The 20889-nt window shown below is 39.9% G+C and overlaps 1 protein-coding gene across 1 annotated transcript in view; it reads left to right on the top strand.

Moving 5' to 3' along the window:
• Positions 1 to 1858: 1858 nt before the first annotated feature.
• Positions 1859 to 20889, top strand: part of COL5A2 (collagen type V alpha 2 chain) — a 96578-nt gene continuing 77547 nt past the window's right edge. The window contains exon 1 of the mRNA XM_084209016.1: positions 1859 to 2022. Within this exon, the coding sequence (XP_084065142.1) occupies positions 1920 to 2022 (103 nt within the window). The 5' untranslated portion in view covers positions 1859 to 1919. The remainder of the gene's footprint in view (positions 2023 to 20889) is intronic.

Genomic DNA, 20889 nt, shown 5'->3' on the forward strand with positions numbered 1-20889 from the left:
GGTGCTACCTGAAGATTTTCTCTTGCTCATATCCAATGGAATGCTATCAAATAGCTTAGACCTGGAGGTGAATTTTTTTAAATGAAAAATTATAGACTTAATGATTCTATGTGAGGCTTGTAATAAAACTGAAACCATCTCTAAGTGCAGAACCATGATAAAAGGAAGTATTTATGAAGGGGCAGAAGGGGATAGATTCAATTTGTATCCTTTTCTATTCTATTGTTCATCTGTTTTAGTTATGTGTCATAATTTGGTGGTAGGACCAAAGCAGAATTAGATATGAAGGGCAACTTTTAGATATCACTGTAGGAACCTCTCCTACAGTATTCCTACTTTATCCTGCAGATATCCTATCTGTATCCTACAGATTCCTACTATAGAAATCTCCTAGGAGTGAAATCACAGAAGGTATCTTTGAATACCTCAGAAAAATAAAGTGTCAAGACACCTTGGTGCAAGAGAGTAGGGAACTTCGTTGTTGTTCTCTTTCAGTGTATTTTTATGGTCATCTCTGGTTTTGCTATTCGAGTAGGTTTGATGTAGCATGGCAGGGCTGTAACCCATTTACCTTTCTTCTTCTGGGCATTCTGGTCCTTTGAAGAGACAGAAGAAAACTTCAGAGACTTTAGGATTCTGCATCACTGAGAGGTGCTAAATCATCCTATGATTAGCCAGGGAATTTCCAATGTGTATGAATCCAGGTGAAGATGTTTACTTCAAATAGGATTGTTATCGAACTGGAGCTGAAATAGCTGAACACAGAAAACCTTTCAGCAGATGAGCCTGTATTTCCCTGCAGCAGGTATAGATGACCCCATTCTTAGCTAATGAGGGGATTAGTGACTGAGCTTCCTTTCAGCAGACCATAAACACTGTGGGAAGAAAGAAATTTAACATTCTACTCCCAGTTGCAAGTGATCCACAAAAGAGAGATTTGCTTAGTGCTCACGCTAGAATGCTAATTAAGGCACATTGTTAAGGGCTAAATACTAGGCTGGGGCTTAGGTAGGTTTAGTCAGGGAACAGGGGCAGAGAGCCCTGAAGAAAAGCAGGTAATAGGATAGTTTGAACGGGCATTCTGGTATTAAAAGTGTAGAGCATCTTCTGGTGATTTCCAGCAGTCTTCCCAGCTGGTGGGACAGTAAATATAGAGCACATAGGCATTTGAGGAAAAATTATTCAGCAAAAGAATTCATTTGAGAATAATAATTTCCCTTTGGATGAAGGGGGCTTATTTCCAAGTTCCTGAAGCAAGTTGCCTTATTTTAGCTCTGTGAGTCCCTCTCAAGGGACTGGAGTCTCGTTTGGTAACACAGCGAGGCAGGGGGCAGTTATCAGGGGAGAGGAGGAAATCCTCCTCTGGCGCGCTGGAAGCGATCGAGTTCCTAATAAGGGAATCGGCTCCAAATGGGGCTATACCCTCCATTTCCAGGAAGCGTGCGCTGGGTGTGGTAAAAGCAGAACTTTCTCTTCCTGACAGCTTCTTAAAACTCTGCATTTGCTTGCTTAATAAATGGTCCTGAAAAAGCACATGCACTGCACAGCAGCAGGAAAGTATCCCGCAAGTGTGCTCGTAAAGAGAAAAGTTCAAGGAAGAGTGAAGCCAGCTCTGATTCGGTTATTTACCATCAATCAGACTGTTGCTTGGCAGGGAGTGGGTGGTTAGGAGCCTGAACGAGCTGAAAAGGGGCAGGAAGAAAGTGGAGGCAGCATTCTTCCTATTTAAAGCTGCATCCCCTGAAAGGAGTGTTTGCAGACTGCGCCGGAGCTGGTGCTGAAAAGAGGGCTCGCAGACTTTGTCCTGGAACTGATGCGGAAAGGCAGAACGACTCCTCAGCTGGCTTCATGGTGCTAAAATAACCTTACGATTCTGCACTTTTTGCTGCCCAGGGAGGATACATGTCTAATATCTAGGCATGATGGCAGTCTTGGTACAAACGAGAACTTTTTTCATCCTCGCTGCTTTATTAGGCCGATTTGTAACCATAAAAGCACAAGAAGTGGAAGAGTATGAAGGTGGTGAGTTTCTCTCTACCTCTAAAACAATTATCATAATCTCCCCCTCTTTGCATGCAGTGTGTTTATTGTGTGATTTGGCTAATAAGTGGAGCGGAAAACCTCTGGGGTACGAGAGTAAGACTTTTGCTTTCACATATTGAGAAGGGGGCAGAGAGGGGTTTGCGCTTTGGCTTTTTGAGCGGAAGACCGAGATTTGGCGGCGCTCGCTGCGGGCACAGAGCGGGAGGGGCGGTCAAAGGCCAAGTGCTGCCGCGGGGCGCTCGGGCTGAGCCCCCCGTCCCGGCGGGGCTGCGGCCGCTGGGAAGTTCCCAACAAAAGAAAGGGCTTGGGACGCGGCTGGTGGACAGCTGGGCAAGCGAGCTGGGAGAGTAAACACCGAAGCCTCGCAGGGTGGAGTCGTTTGTGCTGAACTACATCTGCTTTCTCACATTCTTTGTTTTAGAGAAATGCAAAAACGTGGATTCTCCCTTTTTTTTCACCCCTCCCCCTCCTCCTTCTCTTTTCATTTTCCTTTCTTTTCTTCTCGGGCTCGTTTTCCCCCTGGCTCTTGCGGAGGGGCTGCCTGACGCCGAGGATGGCGCAGAGCCTCCCCTCCGCCCCGGGGGCTGGCGGCGCGGGGCAGCGGCGGCTCGGGGCGAGCTCCGTACGGGCAGGAGCGCTGGCGAGCTGCGAGCCTCCCCCGCCCGACCTGCACTGACTGCGGCTGCTTAGTAGCCGTTCATGTTTAGTGCCATTTCAATGCCTGCGGGAGAGACACTGATGGTCAGGAGAAGGCGTAGTGACTGTACTCTTTCATCAGTCGGGATGGATGTCATGATCTGTGTTGATTTCCTGAAATGTGAGCGGGCTGGTGGTGGGACACTCTGGAGCTGTTGTACTCCGCAGCGTACTTCCTAGCCTTCTTATATGTAACACTGGCTTCTTTTCCAAATTATACCCTACAAAGTCCCTTTGTAGGGCATTCCAGCACATTGTAGGATGTACCCTACAATGCAGTTTGCACTTATTTTATCGTGTATTTTTAAGAGTCTAATTTTTCTTGTGTCTGAACTTCTCTGGTGATACACTGGATTGCATAAGTGAGGAGGAGTCAAAGCCTGATGAATAAACCAGTGCAATATTTCTGAAACTTTTGTTCTACAAAGCAAAATGAGACTGTCCTGCCCGGGCACAGCTGTGTGAGAAGTCCCATAGAGGGGGCACTTTATATAAACTTGTGAGTGTAATTCATATACTTGCCATAAAGGGAGGCATATATTATGCATTTTTCAGTTACATGTAATACCAAACAAAACACTTATGAAAATACTGACTTTATTTTTGGTATCCATTTAATAAAAGTTATAGCTTTTTGCCTATTAAAAAAATGGCAAAATTTACATGAGTTTTCTGTGGGGTTATTAAATTTACTAGATTTTTGGAATTATAGAAATTATGGGATAAGCCAGTATTGTAGCAACACGTTCTGGGATGTATTTCCAATGTGCTGATGGCTGAGGCCACTGAGAGGTATGTAGTAAGTCAGAGAGCAAAATATGTTGTAATAAATTAGTGACATCTGTTTACACTTACATCACTTACTCATCTTCCTGTTTGAGAATTAATAGCTTTAGACAAAAGCTATACAGACCCTTTTCCAATGTTCATTATATTAAAAGAAAACCAAACCCAAGCCTATTTTAATGTGGTGTGAGGGTTGGTGCAGTGAAGGTAGAAGTAGCCTGCATTCTACACATTGGTCTTGTTTAATTGCATAAGAAAGGGATTTCACCTTTCATTTAGTTCCTGACTGAAGCCTACAAATGCTGAAGAGTGGGCAGGTTTTACCCTTAGTTTGTCTTGGGTCTGGTATTTGTGTAGAGGACTACCATCAGTCAACATTGTATTTTACTGCAGGTGACTTTGTCTGTAGAGCTGCTTTATTTCTCATTCACTTATGTACTACTTGAATATAGGTGCTACCAGATAAACAAATATTAGAGGTGTCGGGGAAAGCAAGAAAGGCACTTCAGGAAGCATAGATTAGAAAAATCTATCCAGCTTTCAGAAAGGATGTAAATCAGTGTTGTATCAGTCATTTTTCATGACAATCCTAGAAAAAATAAGGGTTGAATGCTGCTTGTCAACTTTAGACACAGTGGCAGAACGAAATAGCTTTTGTGGTAGTATGTTGCAGAATTTATCATAAGGGTGATTGATATTGATAGATAAGTTGAATATAATAAAGCAGATAATACGGTTAAAAAACCTTAATGAAAGAACTGTAATACTTCTTACCAAACATACTGCTTAACTTTTTGTCACTTACCATTCCTGTGCTTTTAAGTAATGCCAGTTTCTTTATTAATTTTTTTTTCCTCTTGAAACCCTGGGAGATTGATCAGTTCTGCTCAAGAGCACTTGGCTGGTAGTGCTACATGGTGCACATGCTTAAAATGCATGTAAAAATGTGAAAACCAGACACTTCCAAACCTATTACAGCAAAATTGCTCATTTTGAGACTGACTGTTTAAATGTGCCTATTTAAAAGTTATTTATCAATAAGATCAGTGCTGCAAAATCCTAGAAGGACTGGGAGATCCTGGTTTTAATTTCTTTGTAGAGACTTAGTCTAGCTCAGAAATGCAACAGGATCAGAAAGTGCCCAGGAGGTGACTGAGAGCTTATGCTGTTAAAGTGCTGAATACCTGAAAGCTCTAAACCTTTCATACAGGGTTTTCCACACAACTGAACAATCCTTCCTCTTTCCCTAGGGCTTGGCATAGAGGGAACTGCTAGCAGAAGCAGGATGTGCTTCTGGGGTTCTTTCCTGTCCCCTTGGGAGCATAAAAGTTTTTTAAAAATAAATTAGAAACACACCTTTAGTGGAAAATCAGTACACTTGAATCAGATTTGAAATTGTGGGAATCACCTTGTTCAAGAAGAATTGTCTGTGCAATTTGCCTGTGGGTGTGGCAGTGGTGGTTTATTGCCACCATTTCTCATATTTCTCTTCAATCCTATACTTACCTTTGGTTCTTATCAGTTTTTGCAATGTACCTTTGTCTGAGTTATATTTTCCTGTCTGCTTCTTGTGGTGTCAACCCTCCTTCAGCTGAGATCAGTGTGAGCCCTGGTATTGATTTAAAAATATCTAATTTGTTAATGTGAGGAAGGAAAAAAACGTCATTTTTTTCTTTAGATTAATGATCTTCTTTGCCTTTTTTGAATTCTCAAGGTCTTTCATTTTGTCTGGAAACCATGCAAGGGAGACAGGAGATTGGACTGACTTTGGAGACACAAACAGTTCAGCTGCTGGAATGGGGGCTGTTAACTGTGTCCATTATCTTGTCACTATCTTTAGGGAGATAAGACCTTGTTACATAGCACAGTACCCATAATGGGGCAAGTGTTGGGAATAAGATGACAAGTGAAAGTGCTCTGTAGCTATGAGAAAGTAAGAGAATTATGGAGTATTTGTGCCGAATGCTTCTTTAGATTTTATGGGTCTTTCATCTATGTAATCTATGTAAAGAGTCCAGCCTTAAGGAGAATGATATTGTATGATTCTATATGAAAGAGGAAAAGCACCCCTGTTTTTACAATAGTCCCAGTTTTAGTGAGGATCTGATAATACTTAGACTTACAGAATTATTGTTTAGGTTGGAAAAGACCCTTAAGATCATTGAATCCAACTGTTTGCACAGCACTGCTTCAGCAGATTGATACTCCAGCTCAGCTTGGTGCTGGCTGTGAACTTGCTGTGATCCCCTGGTGAAGATCATTGGCAAAGATGTTGAACAGGACTGGGCCCTGCACTGAGCTCTGGGGAACACCCCTGCTGACCAGATACCAACTGGATTGAGCTCCATTCACCACCAATCTTAGGGCGTGGCCATCCAGGCAGTTTCTTACCCATTGGACAGTGCACCCATCCAAGCCCTGAGCAGCCAATTCCTCCAGGAGAAACTGGCCATGGAAAACAGTGACCAAAGCTTTAGAAAGTTCCAGGTAGACAACATCCCAGCCTTTTCCTCATCCTATAAGTGGGTCACCTTGTCATAAAAGATCAGGTTGGTCAAGCAAGACCTGCTTTTCATAAACCCATGCTGACTGGGCCTGGTTATGTATGTAAATGCAAATGATAATCCCCTGGTTATGTTGTATTGATTCTTTTTTTCCCCCAAAAGTCGCAGATCCCCAGATTATGACTGTACCTCTGCTCTCTTATGTCTGTACCTCAGCTTTCTTAATGAGAAAGCCTGCATATAGGTATATGTGTTTGGGGATTTAGGCACAGTAAATAATTAAAAAATAGGAATTAATATATTTCTAAACAAGCAGCAAATGGGAATCTAGTATCTTTTAGACAAAGCTATAATTCTGTGGAGACTCACTCATTGAATTAGAAAATTTGGGGTTGACTTTCCTGACTGTAAAAGTGTGGGAAGGATATTCTGCACAGAAATTTCTACAAGAAGACTCCTCGAGAGGATTCCTTCTGTTCAGCCTGAGCAAAACTTTGCTCAAAATTATGGAATACATAAAATTGAGGGTCATGTTGAACTGTCTAGATTAACTTGTAGTTTTTTTGGAAAATACATTGTGATTGAAGAATAATTGCATGCTGTGTTTGTTAGTGCAGGCATTTTTTTTCCCCTGATGTTTACAAATATGGATTATTGCCATAGAAACAGAATGGTCATTTCATGACTCATGTTTTAACATGCTCAGTCTTCACTTCTTGGTGAGGTCTTTTCATCCTTGAAATTTGTTTCAGTGTGATAATATTCTATCAGCTTGATTTGTTCATGCAAAACATGCAGGATTGGTCCTGTTTAACAACAGTTAAATATAAGTTGGTTAAAAATACATGTTTTTTAACTTGCTAATGCTTTAGAAGTTATCAGAAAAAAAAAGCCTACCAAATCCCTTGGCTGATGATAAATGCTCCTAGGAAACCCTGCTTAGGAGCAACTCCTGATGTTGAAGCTGTGTTTACTATCTAGGTAAACTGTAAGTTATGATCTTTCTATGGTTAGAATTAAAAGTGGTCAGCTGGACACCTAACTTGGTTTTTGGTGTTTTTTCAGAAAAGAAACAGATTCTTGTGTGTATGTGCAGGAAAGCAGGAACTGCAAGGGCAGATCTTCATGCAACAATATAATCCTTTAAAAAAACTGAGCAGATGTTCGTGGCCTGTATACAAGTATTTTTCCATATACAGAGGAAAGCAGCAAACTCAGTGCCAAGAAATAACAAACTAATAAAAAATAGTCGAAATTCCAGCTGGAGGCATGTGATCTATCCTTATATGTGCACTGTTTCACTTATGTTTGTCATTGTGACCCTGCACATTTTTGTGTGTAAAGTCCTGATGATATAATATTCTAAGAAATTCTTCTTAGAAAGCATAAATCAAAGTGTTATTCCAGTGGATTTCTCACTTGGGTCAGGGAAGAGAGACTGGACTTGCACTTCAGTTTATTGTGTAGACAAACCCCCCATTCTCTATACAACCAATAAGGCAAACCCAAGTATCCTTTAATGTAAAATGAATAAATTAATCAGATTAACTTGGAATTTCAGTTTTTGACAAAGGCTTCTTGGAGTTTGAACTTTCAGAGCACGAGGAAGGATTGTCGCACTGCCTGAAATCTTGAGCTGCAACAGACCCACCTTGTTCAACCATCCTTGAATGCCCTGGTGAGGCTGTCATGTGCAGAGGGTCAGGTATGATTTGAGCTGGAAAGTAGGATGCATTAATTCCAAGTTTAGTGAAGCAAATGTATTTCTTTCCATGGTATAAAATGAGAAACCAGGTACTTTCAAGCTGGAGAAAAATGGCTCTTAACTATGACAGTCATGTAATGCTTAGAGGAACAGAGGTACCCCAGGGGGTGGCATCATGTATTATTTATGTCTTTTATGTAATCAGTTCATTGTGTATGTACAAATAATACTGTTTCTCTAGATACTTTTTTTTTTGGTCATGGATTGTTCTGTGGTTCTGTGCTTTTCCTAGCTTAAATTTAGAGAAATTTGGAGAGTTAGTGCTGTTCCTGAACTAGAAGAAAGGATAAACCAGTGGTACTGACTATAGGAAGTAAAGTAATTATTTTAATATAAATGGTTATTTTATAATTTGAGTTATAATTATGAAAACAGTAATGTGCTGGAAGCTTTGAATGATGATAAAGCCTTGATGCTGTGGTAATTAAAATATCCAAACTGTTGCTTACAATTATCTCTTCTTAGTAAGCAACATACATTTTTCATAGCCTGCTGTGCTGCCTTTTATTCTGCAGTGAGAAACAATTCCATTATTCCACTATCCCATCCGCATTTGCTGCAGAAAGGTCATGTGTTATATAAGCACAAAGACTAAGAATGATTGTCAGAGGGCCAGTGGTGGGATGCTCCCTGTTCAGGGAGCTTCTATTCATGCAGACCCTCGGCATTCTCTTTGTATCTGCTGCTGAAGGTAGGTCTTGTCTTTGGAAAGCTGTCCTAAGGTTGTTCCTTGGCCATGCTGCTGCCAGCTGAAACTTGTTTGGAGCTTTGGAGAATTTGCATTTTTTTGCAGCTCTGTGTGAGCAGAGAGTGATATAATGAAGTTGTTTTCATACTGAAAAGCTTTCATGGTGGTTTGTGTCTTCACTACTTTTCATTTATAGCCTTTGGACTATGCAGCAGTAGCATGGGAGGACTAAAGAATTAATTTGAATCTTTGTGCCCTTGTTCTTTGGATAATGTGGCTGAATAGAAACACAAACAACGACTCTGATACTGCTGGCAGGAACTCAGAGCTTTGGACATGAACTCATTTAGAGTAAGAACAGAAGAGTAAACTGTGTCCCTGAGGTCTGCTCCCTGCTGAGCAGGAGATGTCTGGCAGAGAAGGTACACAGTAATACAGTATCTTCTCCAAGTATTCTTTGGTCATTAAGTGCTTGCCAATGTCCTTCAGCAAGCTGACCACCTGAAGGGCAGGCTTATGGGCATAATGGCAGTGTAGTGTAGGAAGAGATTGAGGGAGAAAAAGGAAGAGTCATCACTGAACTGTTCGGGTTGGAAGGGGCCTTGAAGCCCATTCTGTCTCACCCCCTGCCATGGGCAGGGACACTTTCCACTACACCAGCTTGCTCCAAGCCCCATCCAACCTGGCCTAGGACACTTCCATGGATGGGGCAGCCACAGCTTCTCTTAGCAACCTGTGCCAGTGCTTCATCCAACACACAGGAGAGAATTTCTTTCTAGTATCTATTCTAAACCTGCCTTCTGCCGGTTTGTGAGTTTGTCCTGGCCCAGTTGCTCCAAGATTATTGTTTCACATTAACATGATAGTGAAAATACAGCTAAAAGCCAGAAGGAAACTCTCCCTTGTTTGAGGAGAACTGTCTCAGGCCAGCTGTATTATCATAGGTACTCAGAGGTTATGCTGAGGGAGCATTTTGTTAAATGCAGATCTCTCTCTTTCAAGAAATCATAGACAAGCTTGATTGATATTAAATCACTTTCTAGTCTGAAATATCATGTCTCCTGTCAGGAAACATCCCAGTAGATCAAGAAAAAATATTTAAGGAAAAAATTAAATCAGAAGCAGCAAACAGAAGCTGTTTTACACTCATATTTTCACAAATACTTTCTTTTCAGGGTTCTATCGAATCTTCAGATCTAATAAAAATGTGCTGAATTGCCATAGTGATTGCTATCCTATGACAGTTATTTATGACTTATTTTCTGTCTACCTTAAAGTAGGAGTTTTTTCCTTCAGCTGGAGTGTCTCATTTTCCAAATACTGAGGATTATTTAGTCATCTTTTAGCCATCTATGCTACTTCAGAAAAATCAAGTTACCCTGAATTTAGTTCATCCAGATTATAATTATTGTTGACAAGTGATATGATCAATAAACCAATAAAGTTTTAGGTTTTTTAAACCAAGTATGATCTATTTTTGGCTTTCTTGCTTATATCAGTGGTGAGCCTCTTGGTAGGAAAGATACCATTGAGTAGCTGGGTTATTTCACTTCTCAAAGGCTCCTGGAGGCTTCCTGAAATTCTTCTGAATAATCCTCAGCTTTCTGAATAAAGCTCTGAGAATAGAAGAGGAAGGGAAACAAGAGGCAGGAATTTCCAGAGGGGGGTTGGGAGTGTGATGGGGCTTGGACCTCTTGAGGAGCCCTCAGCTCCATACAGCTGAGGAGTCATTGTCCTGTTGTGACTTCAGGCTGTGGAAAAGGGGTGGAAATAGTCTGCATTTTCTACTCCTTCATAGTGGAAAAAGTGCAAAGGCAAAAAATGTTATCTCTTTTTCACTGTATTGATTTTCCATTGGAGTGACTTCTTTTACCCTTAAAATTCTCACACCAGCACACATAATGCATGCATTGAAAAACTGTTGGTTTCTAATACTAAAAAGATTTCACGTGCTAGGAAGGGAACACAGTCCTAAGAGTAAATAACTATACTTTAGAACTCTCTGGAATCAGGAGTGTTGTGGTCTGTAAGGATCTCCAGTATATATGCTTACATCTCTAAAGAAAATAACATGTTTGTAATTTACTGCATGGTAAAGATTAAAGTGGTTTAATAGATGGTGTGTTAGATTTTTGTAGGGAATTTTACATATGTGAGTGTGGTGTCTTTCCACTGTATAAGAACTACAGTGCAAGGCAGATGCACCTCGCTGGTGAAAGTAATGGAGGATGATTTCCAGATGTTTAATGCTTGCTTTGGCAAGAGGCAGAAAGGACTGGAACACGCATTGGCGGCAGCAAAGGCAGGGAAGAACCTGATGTCAGAGGCGTTGAGCCTGGTGACAAGCAGAGCAGAACATGGAAAATGGAGCCATGTGGGGAAGGAAGAGCCAACATGACAGTATGGCTGCTGTCACCACACTGAATCTTGGAATTATAGTGGTGCCTGGCAGAGTGCTGGGAGCCTACTTCAGAAATTAGGACTGAGGTTAGACAAGTTATTCTTTAACCTTTTTTTTTTTTTCCTTTTCTGTAATGATAGAAAATTCCATCTAAACCTGGACAGTGAGCTTGAATAACTTTAGCATACTTTGATTTTATATTTTCACTGTAAAGTGCAGAGCCTTCCTATGAATTTGTGCAGTGCAGAGCACAAAGCATCCTTGATATCAAATGTAGCCTTAGGGTACTACTGTAATATACATACTGAGTCATTGTGCTAATAATACATTTCTGGAATGGCATGGATTTTCATGTTGAATAGCTGGCTGGTTTCAGAAGTGGAATCTGGCTCCTCAGCAAAGAAATCTCTGGCTACTGAATCACCTGCTTGCTGTAAGGTTTCAGTAGGCACCTCTCTGGGACTGGCTGTCCTTTTTAGTGTACACACCAACACTGCAGCCTTACCACATTTTAGCAAAAACACTCACAGTTCTTGGTTTGGTTTGTTGTTGTGTTTTGGAGAGGAGAGCAAGGTGAGATGTTGGGGAGAGAAGAGCTAAATCTTGATCTCTTTAGGCTGTGCATGTTTGCCCTTAGGAGGAGTACCAGGGCCAACCAGTGTGAAAGGCGCTGCTTTAATGTTAGTGATATCATTCTTGTGGTTTTTAAAATGAGGGTATGGAACGCTTCGTTCTTGGGGTTGGCTTTTTTTTTTCCTCCAGCTGTTGTCTGTTTCTTTGAGCCTTTCCTGGTTTCCTAGGAAACCTCTGCAGTATGGAATTTATCTATTTTACAGGCAGTTTATTTTTTTGTGTTTGAATGTAATGGAAATGGAAAGTAAATATTTGGTAATTTAAATCTCTCTTTCAGGAGAGTAGTTTAGAACCTAACTTGAGACACATGAATAGTCCTATTTATTGTAATGAGACAACTTATACCTTTATTTTTTTCTCCTTAATGAATGAAAAATTTATTTATTACAGTTTTTCTTTTAAAAGAGAGCAACAAGTTTCAGGTTCTTTTAAGTTGAAGTAAGATTTGATTAGGTAAAATGATGCAGAGGTGAATTATCTTAAATAGAATAGCTATCTTAAATAATTTTTATCAGTTTTACTGACATATTTGCACAAACTCATGTCATTTGGCTTCCTGTCATCACTAAACATCAGTACAGAAGCACAGCCCAATTTGTGGTTTCACTGGAAACCAAGGGAATCTCGGTGGTTTTGGTTTGAGTTTGCTTTATGCTCAAATCTGGCATATTCTTGCATAATCTCAGATATATATGTACAGAAGAACATGGAAGTTAAAGCTTTTGGGGTTCTCAAGATAATCTGTGTGCCTAATAACGCTTAAAAAAATAGATGAACTCCTGGTAAATTTTACATGAAGCTACAAGAGATTCAGTAAAGGCTTAAGTTTGGGACAGACTTCAGCACTTCAGCGTTAGTCTGGAGAGTGATTTGGCATTTGGTGCTTCTAACATCCTGATCTCTAGCTCTGTCTGGAAGAATGCTTTGGGACCCCTAGGCTGGAGTGATGATAGCAGAAGGGAATGTGACTCTGCCTGGAAAGGGAATGCTCCTATGGTCCTGTTTTCTAACAGGATACAGCTGTGGCTTAGTCTGAGTCCTATAAATGTGAGTGAGTGTTGACTCAATGCCATGAGAGGAAACTTTCTGGTGTGACACTACCCTGCCTTTCTTTTACTGGAGCTGGAATCACACCTGAGCAATTCCTGACATGCATGCAATTTTAAAATACCAGGGAAGAGATCATGACTCTGCTGCTGCTCTTCATGTCTGCATCCACATCCCTGCATTCAAAGCCCAAGTTACATCATTGGTACTACCTGCCAAGTAGAGTTCTCTTGAGAAAAGGAGTAAGGCATTCTGCCTGGGCTGCTTTTTTTTTTTTTCTTTTAAGTCTACTTACCCTATTGGTTAAATGTTCAAACTTCTGAAAAGGAGTCTGCAAATATAGCTGAAATACAGCACTGTTTTTGAGCAAAATCTGGTCTGTGGGCTGAAATATGAGTTGGAGTGAAAGCATTCACTCTTAAATGGTATTGTTACCCAGACTTAGTATGCACCAGTAGTCAAATTAGCTGGGGTGGTCTTAGGAGGCAGGAGTATGGTTCCTGGAAATGTGTAGCTTCACCAAATGATGCCACCCGGGCTTTGCTCTTGAAGACAGCTGGGAGACACTGTGCAGCCTACTTACTGTAGGGTATTACAGTAGATGTATAGGGTGTGCTGAGCCCATGTTTAAAGACCTTTACCCAGTTTGTCCTTTGGTTTTCACCCTCACACAAGAAAAAAAGGTCTGGCTTTAATGGATGCCTGTTTTCTCCCAGCATAATCATATAAATCTGAGTCTGGCTAGGATTAATGGAGTGGTTCATCTTCTGACTTTCAGCTGTTTACTTTGAAAGCACAGATCTGGGGCTGCTTTAGCAAAAGGATATGCTTCTACTAAAGTTAGTTTTTAGTTTGCCACAACTGCCACCTTATGCTTCCAGTCACCAAAATAAAAAAATCAGAATTATTTTTTTGCCCCAAAATGGATTTTATTTCCTCATGAGATGGCTAAATAAGTCTTATTTTTGTATGCATGTACTTTCTCTCTCTCTTTCTTTTTATTTCTTTATTTATTTATTTCCCCTTAAATCTCCTCCCTTCCGGAGGCTGAGAGACTGAAATTCCTCCTTGCAGTCTGCATGACTTAGAAAATTCTAAGTAACTTGTTTATACAATGGAATGCAGCTCACAATGAGATGTAAATACCAGCACACTGATCCTCTGGCTTTTGCTTTTGTCTTGAATTATAACTATATATTGAAATGGCAGAGTGAGCTTTAGGACATTTTGTCAGAATCAGGCAAGACAAATAGCTAAGTTTTATGACCCCTTTTGATATCTAACAAACTATGAAGTTTGAAGCTAGATCTTGCTTTGGCCTGGTTCTTTGTGTTTGTCTCAGGAGGCACAAGGCAAGATTTTTTTCACAGGATGGTATAAGTTTGTTAGATTTTTGGGGGGATGGGCATCGTTGGTTTTTTTTTTTTCCTTCCTCCTGGAGTTATTTAGCATAAGGAAGATGAAGATTTGACAAGGGATTTCAGAGCTAATGCAGAAGAAGCTTCTCTTTCCCTTTCTGTGTCCTGTTAAAATAATGCTTCTTGTACTGCATGCCTTGCTCTGAGAAGGCATCAACAAATGATGTAAGGCAAGACTGGCTAAGGCAAGTTTAATAAAAAAAAAAATTGCAGATGGTTCTGGCTGACAGTAGTCTCTGTCACACTGAAAAGCTTATCTTCAGTTTGATTAGGAATAGAATGACAATGTTTTAGGAATACAGATATGAAAAAGAAAAAACATCTGTGTAACTTGTAGGTTATTACAGAGGCAGTTACAGCAATTATATTTTTGTGCAATGCAGCACAATATCTTCAGGCATCTAAAATGTTTCTTTCAAGTCTTAATGAACTAAGCATAGCCCTTGACCCTAAGGGTGATGTAGGCGTGTGCCATTCTCTGCTATACATTTTTGTAGCCCAGTAGGAGATCTGAGGCTGCAAGAAATTGCAGATCTAAATATTATCCCTAATGATAGATGTACTACTAAAGAACACAATGTATTTCCTCAAAATGCCTTTTTTGCTGTTCTAGCTTACACTACTTTTCTTGTTGGTTGCTGTTTTTTTTTTTTTTATTTTTAATTCCCATCCTGTGGGAAACTTGTAGGAGGCTGCAACCAGACCAATCTGGTTTTGGAAATGACATTGTTTTCATGCAAAGTGCCTGAAGGGTAATGTTCTCCTTTTAGTCCAACTAAATGCATAATGAGTTTTCCAGTACCTGTGTTAGCACACTCAGAGCTCTACAAGGACTAGTCTGACATGCTTGCAAAATGCAGGTTTTTGTAGCCTGTGAAATTTCTGGCACGTCATATGTGACTAAAGCTCATGGCATGTGTTGCACCAGGGCTTTAGACAGTGTTTACACAGAGAAACTTTCTACAGAAAGAAATTGAAGTAGTATGGACTCTAATGTGGACTGTTTGGTCAGGGCATGAATATTCCTTTTCTAATAAAAAGGAAAAATTTGATGATGCCTTGAACAGGCTGGTCTATATGTTATGCAGTCTACATAAGAGTATAAAAACAGAACAGAGAGCTGAAAAAACTGAAGCATATTACAGCTCTTTTTGATCCAAAACTGACTTTGCATTTCTGATTAAGGAATATTCTGAGTCATTGGGCATTTGAATTCTCTATTTTCTGAACATGTGAATAGTTCAGCAATTACCTGAAATTAATCAGTTGTGTAGGAAAGTTTCCCAGTCAGCTTAAGGTGTTACCTATGTTCATAAGAAGTTAATATAAGGGAAGATGGTACCAGGACATCAGGTGCTTTTGAGGTGTGATTGAAAGGGAGTATGTTTGTAAAGCCAGTTCTGGAGCCTGTGTGAAGCATAGCCTGGCTCCTGTGTAGCACACTTGTGAGGTGTAGTATAAGTTCTCCTGGTCTCTCAGGCTTGACACTAAAATGGCAGGAATATTCAATTGTGTAGGTCAGTTGCAGGAGGATGTTTTGCAAAAGACTGTTAAGACATTTTTGTTTGCTGTCCTGTTTGAAAGAAGATGCTTCTGTAACCAGGTGAATGATTGGCATCAGGGCTATTCTGCACTTTCAGTGTTTATTTCCATGTGTGCACGTGGGATTTATTCTATTGCCCTTGAGAGAGTCTCAAGGGTAATTATGTTCTAAATAAAGCAGTCATAGGTTTTGTACCTTGCCAATTGCCTCTTCTGTCTCTGTGTCTTTAGTGCTGTGCTCCTCAGAGTGTATTCTTTTCAGAGACAGCTTGCCAATGATCAATGAGGCCTTTTTCCATATTGACCTCAAACTGTTCTCAGTTGCATAAATCCAGGCAGCCACAGTGATGAGGTGCACACAGAAAATTTACTTAATGGAAGGACTTTTTAGAGCTCACAGTGCAGTTAAGTTGAAATTATATAGCAGTTATGGGAAATGCGTGGTTAGTTATGCCTTCCCTCAATTCTGTGCCATGAAAGAAACACTGAATATTCACTCCAAATTTGTTTTTGTTGTAGATTAATTACTTTGAGGGTAAAAAAGGAGAACTAGTTTCTTTAATATGTATCAATTCCCATTAGTGAAACAAACAGAAAACCAGCGCTTGACTGCTGATCTTAATTATGATTCCAAGTTGATTCGTACATTGGGAAAACCAAATAAACATGTTTGCCTTTATAGATCAGCATGAAGGTAAGAAAAGTGGTTAATTTCAAGTTAATGTTTTGAACAGTGAAGTTTTATTTTCACAACCAAGGAGACTGTGAAGTGGAAATTTGATTCTGATATGCTTGGCGATGAACTACTAACCTTAGATATTTTGCATGTAGTGAAAATACTATTCACTGAAATAGTTTGAAGGAGAGCCACCTGTGCAGATTTTGTGTATAACTGAGATGATAAACACTTTATTTGAATCTGATATTCACAGGTTTATTTGTACAAGAAAAATTTTGGCTGAGAAAATGAGTGAAACTTTTTAAATTATTTTTATCATGCAGCTCCCAGGTTTTATTTGTTCACATGGTTTTTATTGTTTCACATGTTTTGTTTTTCCTCTGGTCTGCAGTATGTAGTGCAAATTCAGAGTTTGATAAACAATGTTCTTTGGAAAATTGCTTGGAAATTTCTACCTTTCACTAGAAGAGGTTGGGCCTGATTCAGTGCTGAGACTCAGGAGCTGATCCTGAGGTGACATCCAGGCTGCCGCTGTATGTGATGAGCCTGCTCCCTTCTTTTAGGCTGATACTTTTAAATGCCAAGCCAATCTTTGTAATTCCTGAATTTGACACAGAACCAGTGAAATAAGGGGAAGATACCATTTATTTACTTCAGCTTTCACGAAGGAGGCCTATCCCAGGCTCCAGGCAACTTGCCATCAATTATCCATAGAATTCATAAAAAAGGCAAAACAGCAGTAAACCATACCCATGTTTGCCAACTGCCTTAGCTTAGGGGTAATGAAATCATCCAGCCCCTTGCATTCCCTTAGCCCTCTGCTCCTATCAAGCATTTGTTCCAGAGACAAGCTATGTCTCTATTGGAGTTAAAAATGTACATTTTAATATATTCCAACAGATCATGAAATTTCCTAGTTTAGAAAGCTGGCTGTGCCAAGCTCCTCTTCTATAGACTATAATTTCCTTTCTGAAGAGAGAAGGAGCATCTGGACCTACTCAGTCCCCAGCACAGAGCTCGTCCACGTCAGCAAACTGGAGCTCCAGTGTGGCTGCCCAGGGTCAGCTGTGGGCTGCCTGGAATCTCCTTATTAAACAAGCCCAGAGTTTTGGATCTGGACCAAGCCCCTAGAACTGATCATGCTGGGACATTTGAAAAGTCCTGTTTCAATACCAGAACTCAGTTGCAAAAGGTCATTGATGCATGCTGCAGACATTTCCCTGTCTCCAAGTCTCAGATTTCCAGCGCAAAATCTTATCCGAGCATAACTATGATTAAAAACCCAATTAATGGAGGGATCTGCTTTCATTCATTTCTCCAGTGGACAATGGAATAGACTGGGTTTAACTTTCATGTTCTTAAACTGTTAGTGCAAGATTGTCTTGGTTTCTTTAGAATTTGTTTAGAACTTATATTCTTAGCCACTGACACTTGATAGAAATTTTCCAGCAATTAAACTTCTGTCAAAGGCCATACTTGAATTGTGACAACATAATGTTATAATTTGGCATTAATGGTAGGTTATTAATTTCAGGGAGAGGCTGGTGTGATATCTAATTTTGGTCTTGGTTCTGTCTCCATGGTTCTTTCTAGATGACTGTTCTGACTTCGCTAAGAGAAAGTATACTAACATTATTTTTGGCACTAAACCCCAGGATTGTTGGCTACTGCCATGCTTGGGTAGATGGAGATATACAAATGGGATCCTCAGTACACATTAGTCAGGGAGATTGGAGCAAGATGCTTCCATGGGACAGTAGCTGTCTCTGGACCTGATTGTCTCAAAAACCTCAACCCCAAACCCCACACTAAAAACCCAACCCCCTTATCCCCCAAAGAAAATTCAGCACCAGTCTGGGTTTTCTGGGTTTCAAGGCGCTGTGTTGGCAGCCAAGTCCCACCCAGGATGTCTCTGAAAGGCTTGTTTGAGCAGTGCTGAACCAAGGTCACATCTGCAGTGGATTCTCTGGGGTTGGTTTTCAACACCAAATAATTTTGCAGTATATTTTTCCCTTGATTGCAATTTCATACTTAGGTTACTAATGCATGAAAAAAATGTACCTTCAAGTCAGATCATTTGACTTACTCTCCTGACATTTCTGTTTGGAAGAGGCAGATCTTGGAATAGGTCTTCATCTGGTGTAAATTACAGTGCTACTGTTACTTCAGTGGAACAATTTACACAAGCTAAAGGTCTGTAAGATAATCCAGAGACCAGGTGTACCCCATGTTCTGTGTTTTACCCCATTGGCTGTAAAATGTAATGTATTAATGACTGATGAATTCCTACTGTGGTATTTCTTGTGGTGTGTATAGCTTATGCTGATCATAGTGGGCAGTCATACAATGAAATTCTTATCCTTACTAAGCTTAGCTTGCATGTAAAGGACATGCATGAATTTGGAAATATTTCCTAACCTCCAGGCTGTAATTTGGGGTTAGGAGAAACTCCCACAACGCGCACACACTTCTAAACTGGAAAAACAATTGAAAATGTAGGAAGCTGGAGTTGGCTACTTTTTGGGTTCTCATCCAACACAGCCCTGAAAAGCCTGAATTAAGGTTCGGATTAGGGCCTCATTCAGTTGTTGTGATGTTGTTACTGAGATTCACAGTTCTTTTTCCTAATTGGAGAGCATGAAAAATAGCTTTCCTTCCCTCCTGGGTGAGAAGTTGGGCCCTGGTATGGCCTTGTTTTGAGTGATCAGTGGATCCCATTTCAGGTACCATGTGATGTTGCACAGGAAGGAAGGAGACAGGTTTCAGAGTGTTAATTCCTGCTCAGAAATAGATAACTTAGTATTTTCACTGATACCATTGTAAATGTCTTAAAAGAGGAGCAGATCTTTTTTGCCTGGTCTCTCAGGAGTTGGGCAAGTCCTTGTTAGGACTGCAAGTGTTGCCTCAGATTCTGTGCTATTAGTAAAACTGCTTATAGTACTACCTAAATGTAACTGTAGGAGGCTTGTGTGTGTCTTCCTGACTGAAATGTTTTATTATTTAAATAAAGCATTGGGATATCATCAAGCTTGTGGTCCACTGAAATGAATAAAATTAGGCAAATTATGTACATGTTGCTCTTTTCTGTATGTTAAGTCAGGAAGAAAAGCAACTGATAAGATTAATACCCAGATAAGTGAACATATGAAGTTCTTGAGATCATGTAATCTCCTGGAAATATAGAAGTGTCCTGATTGCTATGGAGCTCCTCTTAATAGACTAATAGGGGCAAATGCTGAAGTGTGTGGAAACAAATCTGCCTTTACATATGTGGGGCAAAAGTAAGAAAAGCACTGACTATGTTGATGAATGGATATTAGAGTGTATCACTTAGAAAAGCAAGGCTTTGTGAATGTTGTCATAGTGAGATATTATTTACTTTTCCTCCCAGTTTTTATGGAAATTTTTAGGAATAACTTATGCTTTAAAATTTATTTCTTTTCTGGTCAAACTGTATTTCCAAAAAAGAGGCAGAAAATAATATAAAACAAATTTAACTTGTTCTGAAAAATTAAACTTTTAATGTCAGCAAATTGAATTAGTAGACAAAAATGTGCTTAGAAGTCAGGCTTTTTACCATGGGAGAATTTCATAACTGATGTCCCTGTGTAAGTAGTCCTTAATACAGTGAGATAAGCACCCCCCCCCCCCCCATCTCTTCCACAGTATCTGTAACTGCTGTCCCTAGAGCCAGGAAGATCTCTGTCCTTGCTGGAGCACTACCATGGATGTTTCCAGTATGCTGACTTGATTCAAAAATTATGTAAACAAGAAAAATGGATATGGAGCCAAAGAATTCACAAGCTGTGAAACTCAGGTGGGGGAAGAGTTGAGCCCCATGTTGAGAGGGGACATTTGTTGTTTCACTGCTTCCTTTCTTTGCAGCATCACACAGCAGCACTGGATTGTTGGGGAGAACTGGGAGGGAAAAAAGGGCAAAAAGGAAAGTATACCTTTCTTTCAGCTTTGTGCTAAATCAGCACAGATTTCAATTAAAATTTAGTGATTTTCTGTTTTTTAAGATCTTCAATTTCTGTGCTACTTAGTGTTCTCTGGAATTGTCCCTGAACTTAATAAGCAATATGGTTGAATTTAAATCATTGTTTAATATTGTGCATTGGTTAATAATATGCCTTGTGTTCCAGAATGAAAATAATCAAGAAAACATACATTAAAAAAAAAATTAATGGCTAGACATGCTTTTGTATTTAATGACTAATTATAATGGGATGAGATGTGTTTTTTGTTTTTCTAAATAACTCTCTTCCCTCCTTTCCCCCCCAGTTGATAAGCATAGTTTGGGAAAACGGAAGTATGAAATATGACACCGACATCAGATTTCTAAAATTTCATTCTGACAAGCATTTTCTATACTTCCATTAGATCCTGACAGAAGTGCAATCAAAATATTTTGTAGCCAGTGCAGAAAGGCAGGAAATACTGTTAATCTTTGTGGGCTGGGTTGTTTATTTTTATAGCTATGGATTAAAGCTCTTTTCTATAGCTGGCAGGAGAACTTATTTGATAATGCTTAGTAACTCGGCATCACATTGGTTTCCATAATTTCCTTTCCATGTATTACACTGCAGCTGTTTCTTTTCCAGGGATCCAGGTATTACACTCTGAGGTACCTGAGATGAAGCTCTTGTTCTGTGTTAACAAGTATCTCTCCTGTGGGTGTAATGGT

This window comes from Fringilla coelebs, assembly GCF_963513975.1.
Source record: "Fringilla coelebs genome assembly, chromosome: 7".
Classification (NCBI taxonomy): domain Eukaryota; kingdom Metazoa; phylum Chordata; class Aves; order Passeriformes; family Fringillidae; genus Fringilla; species Fringilla coelebs.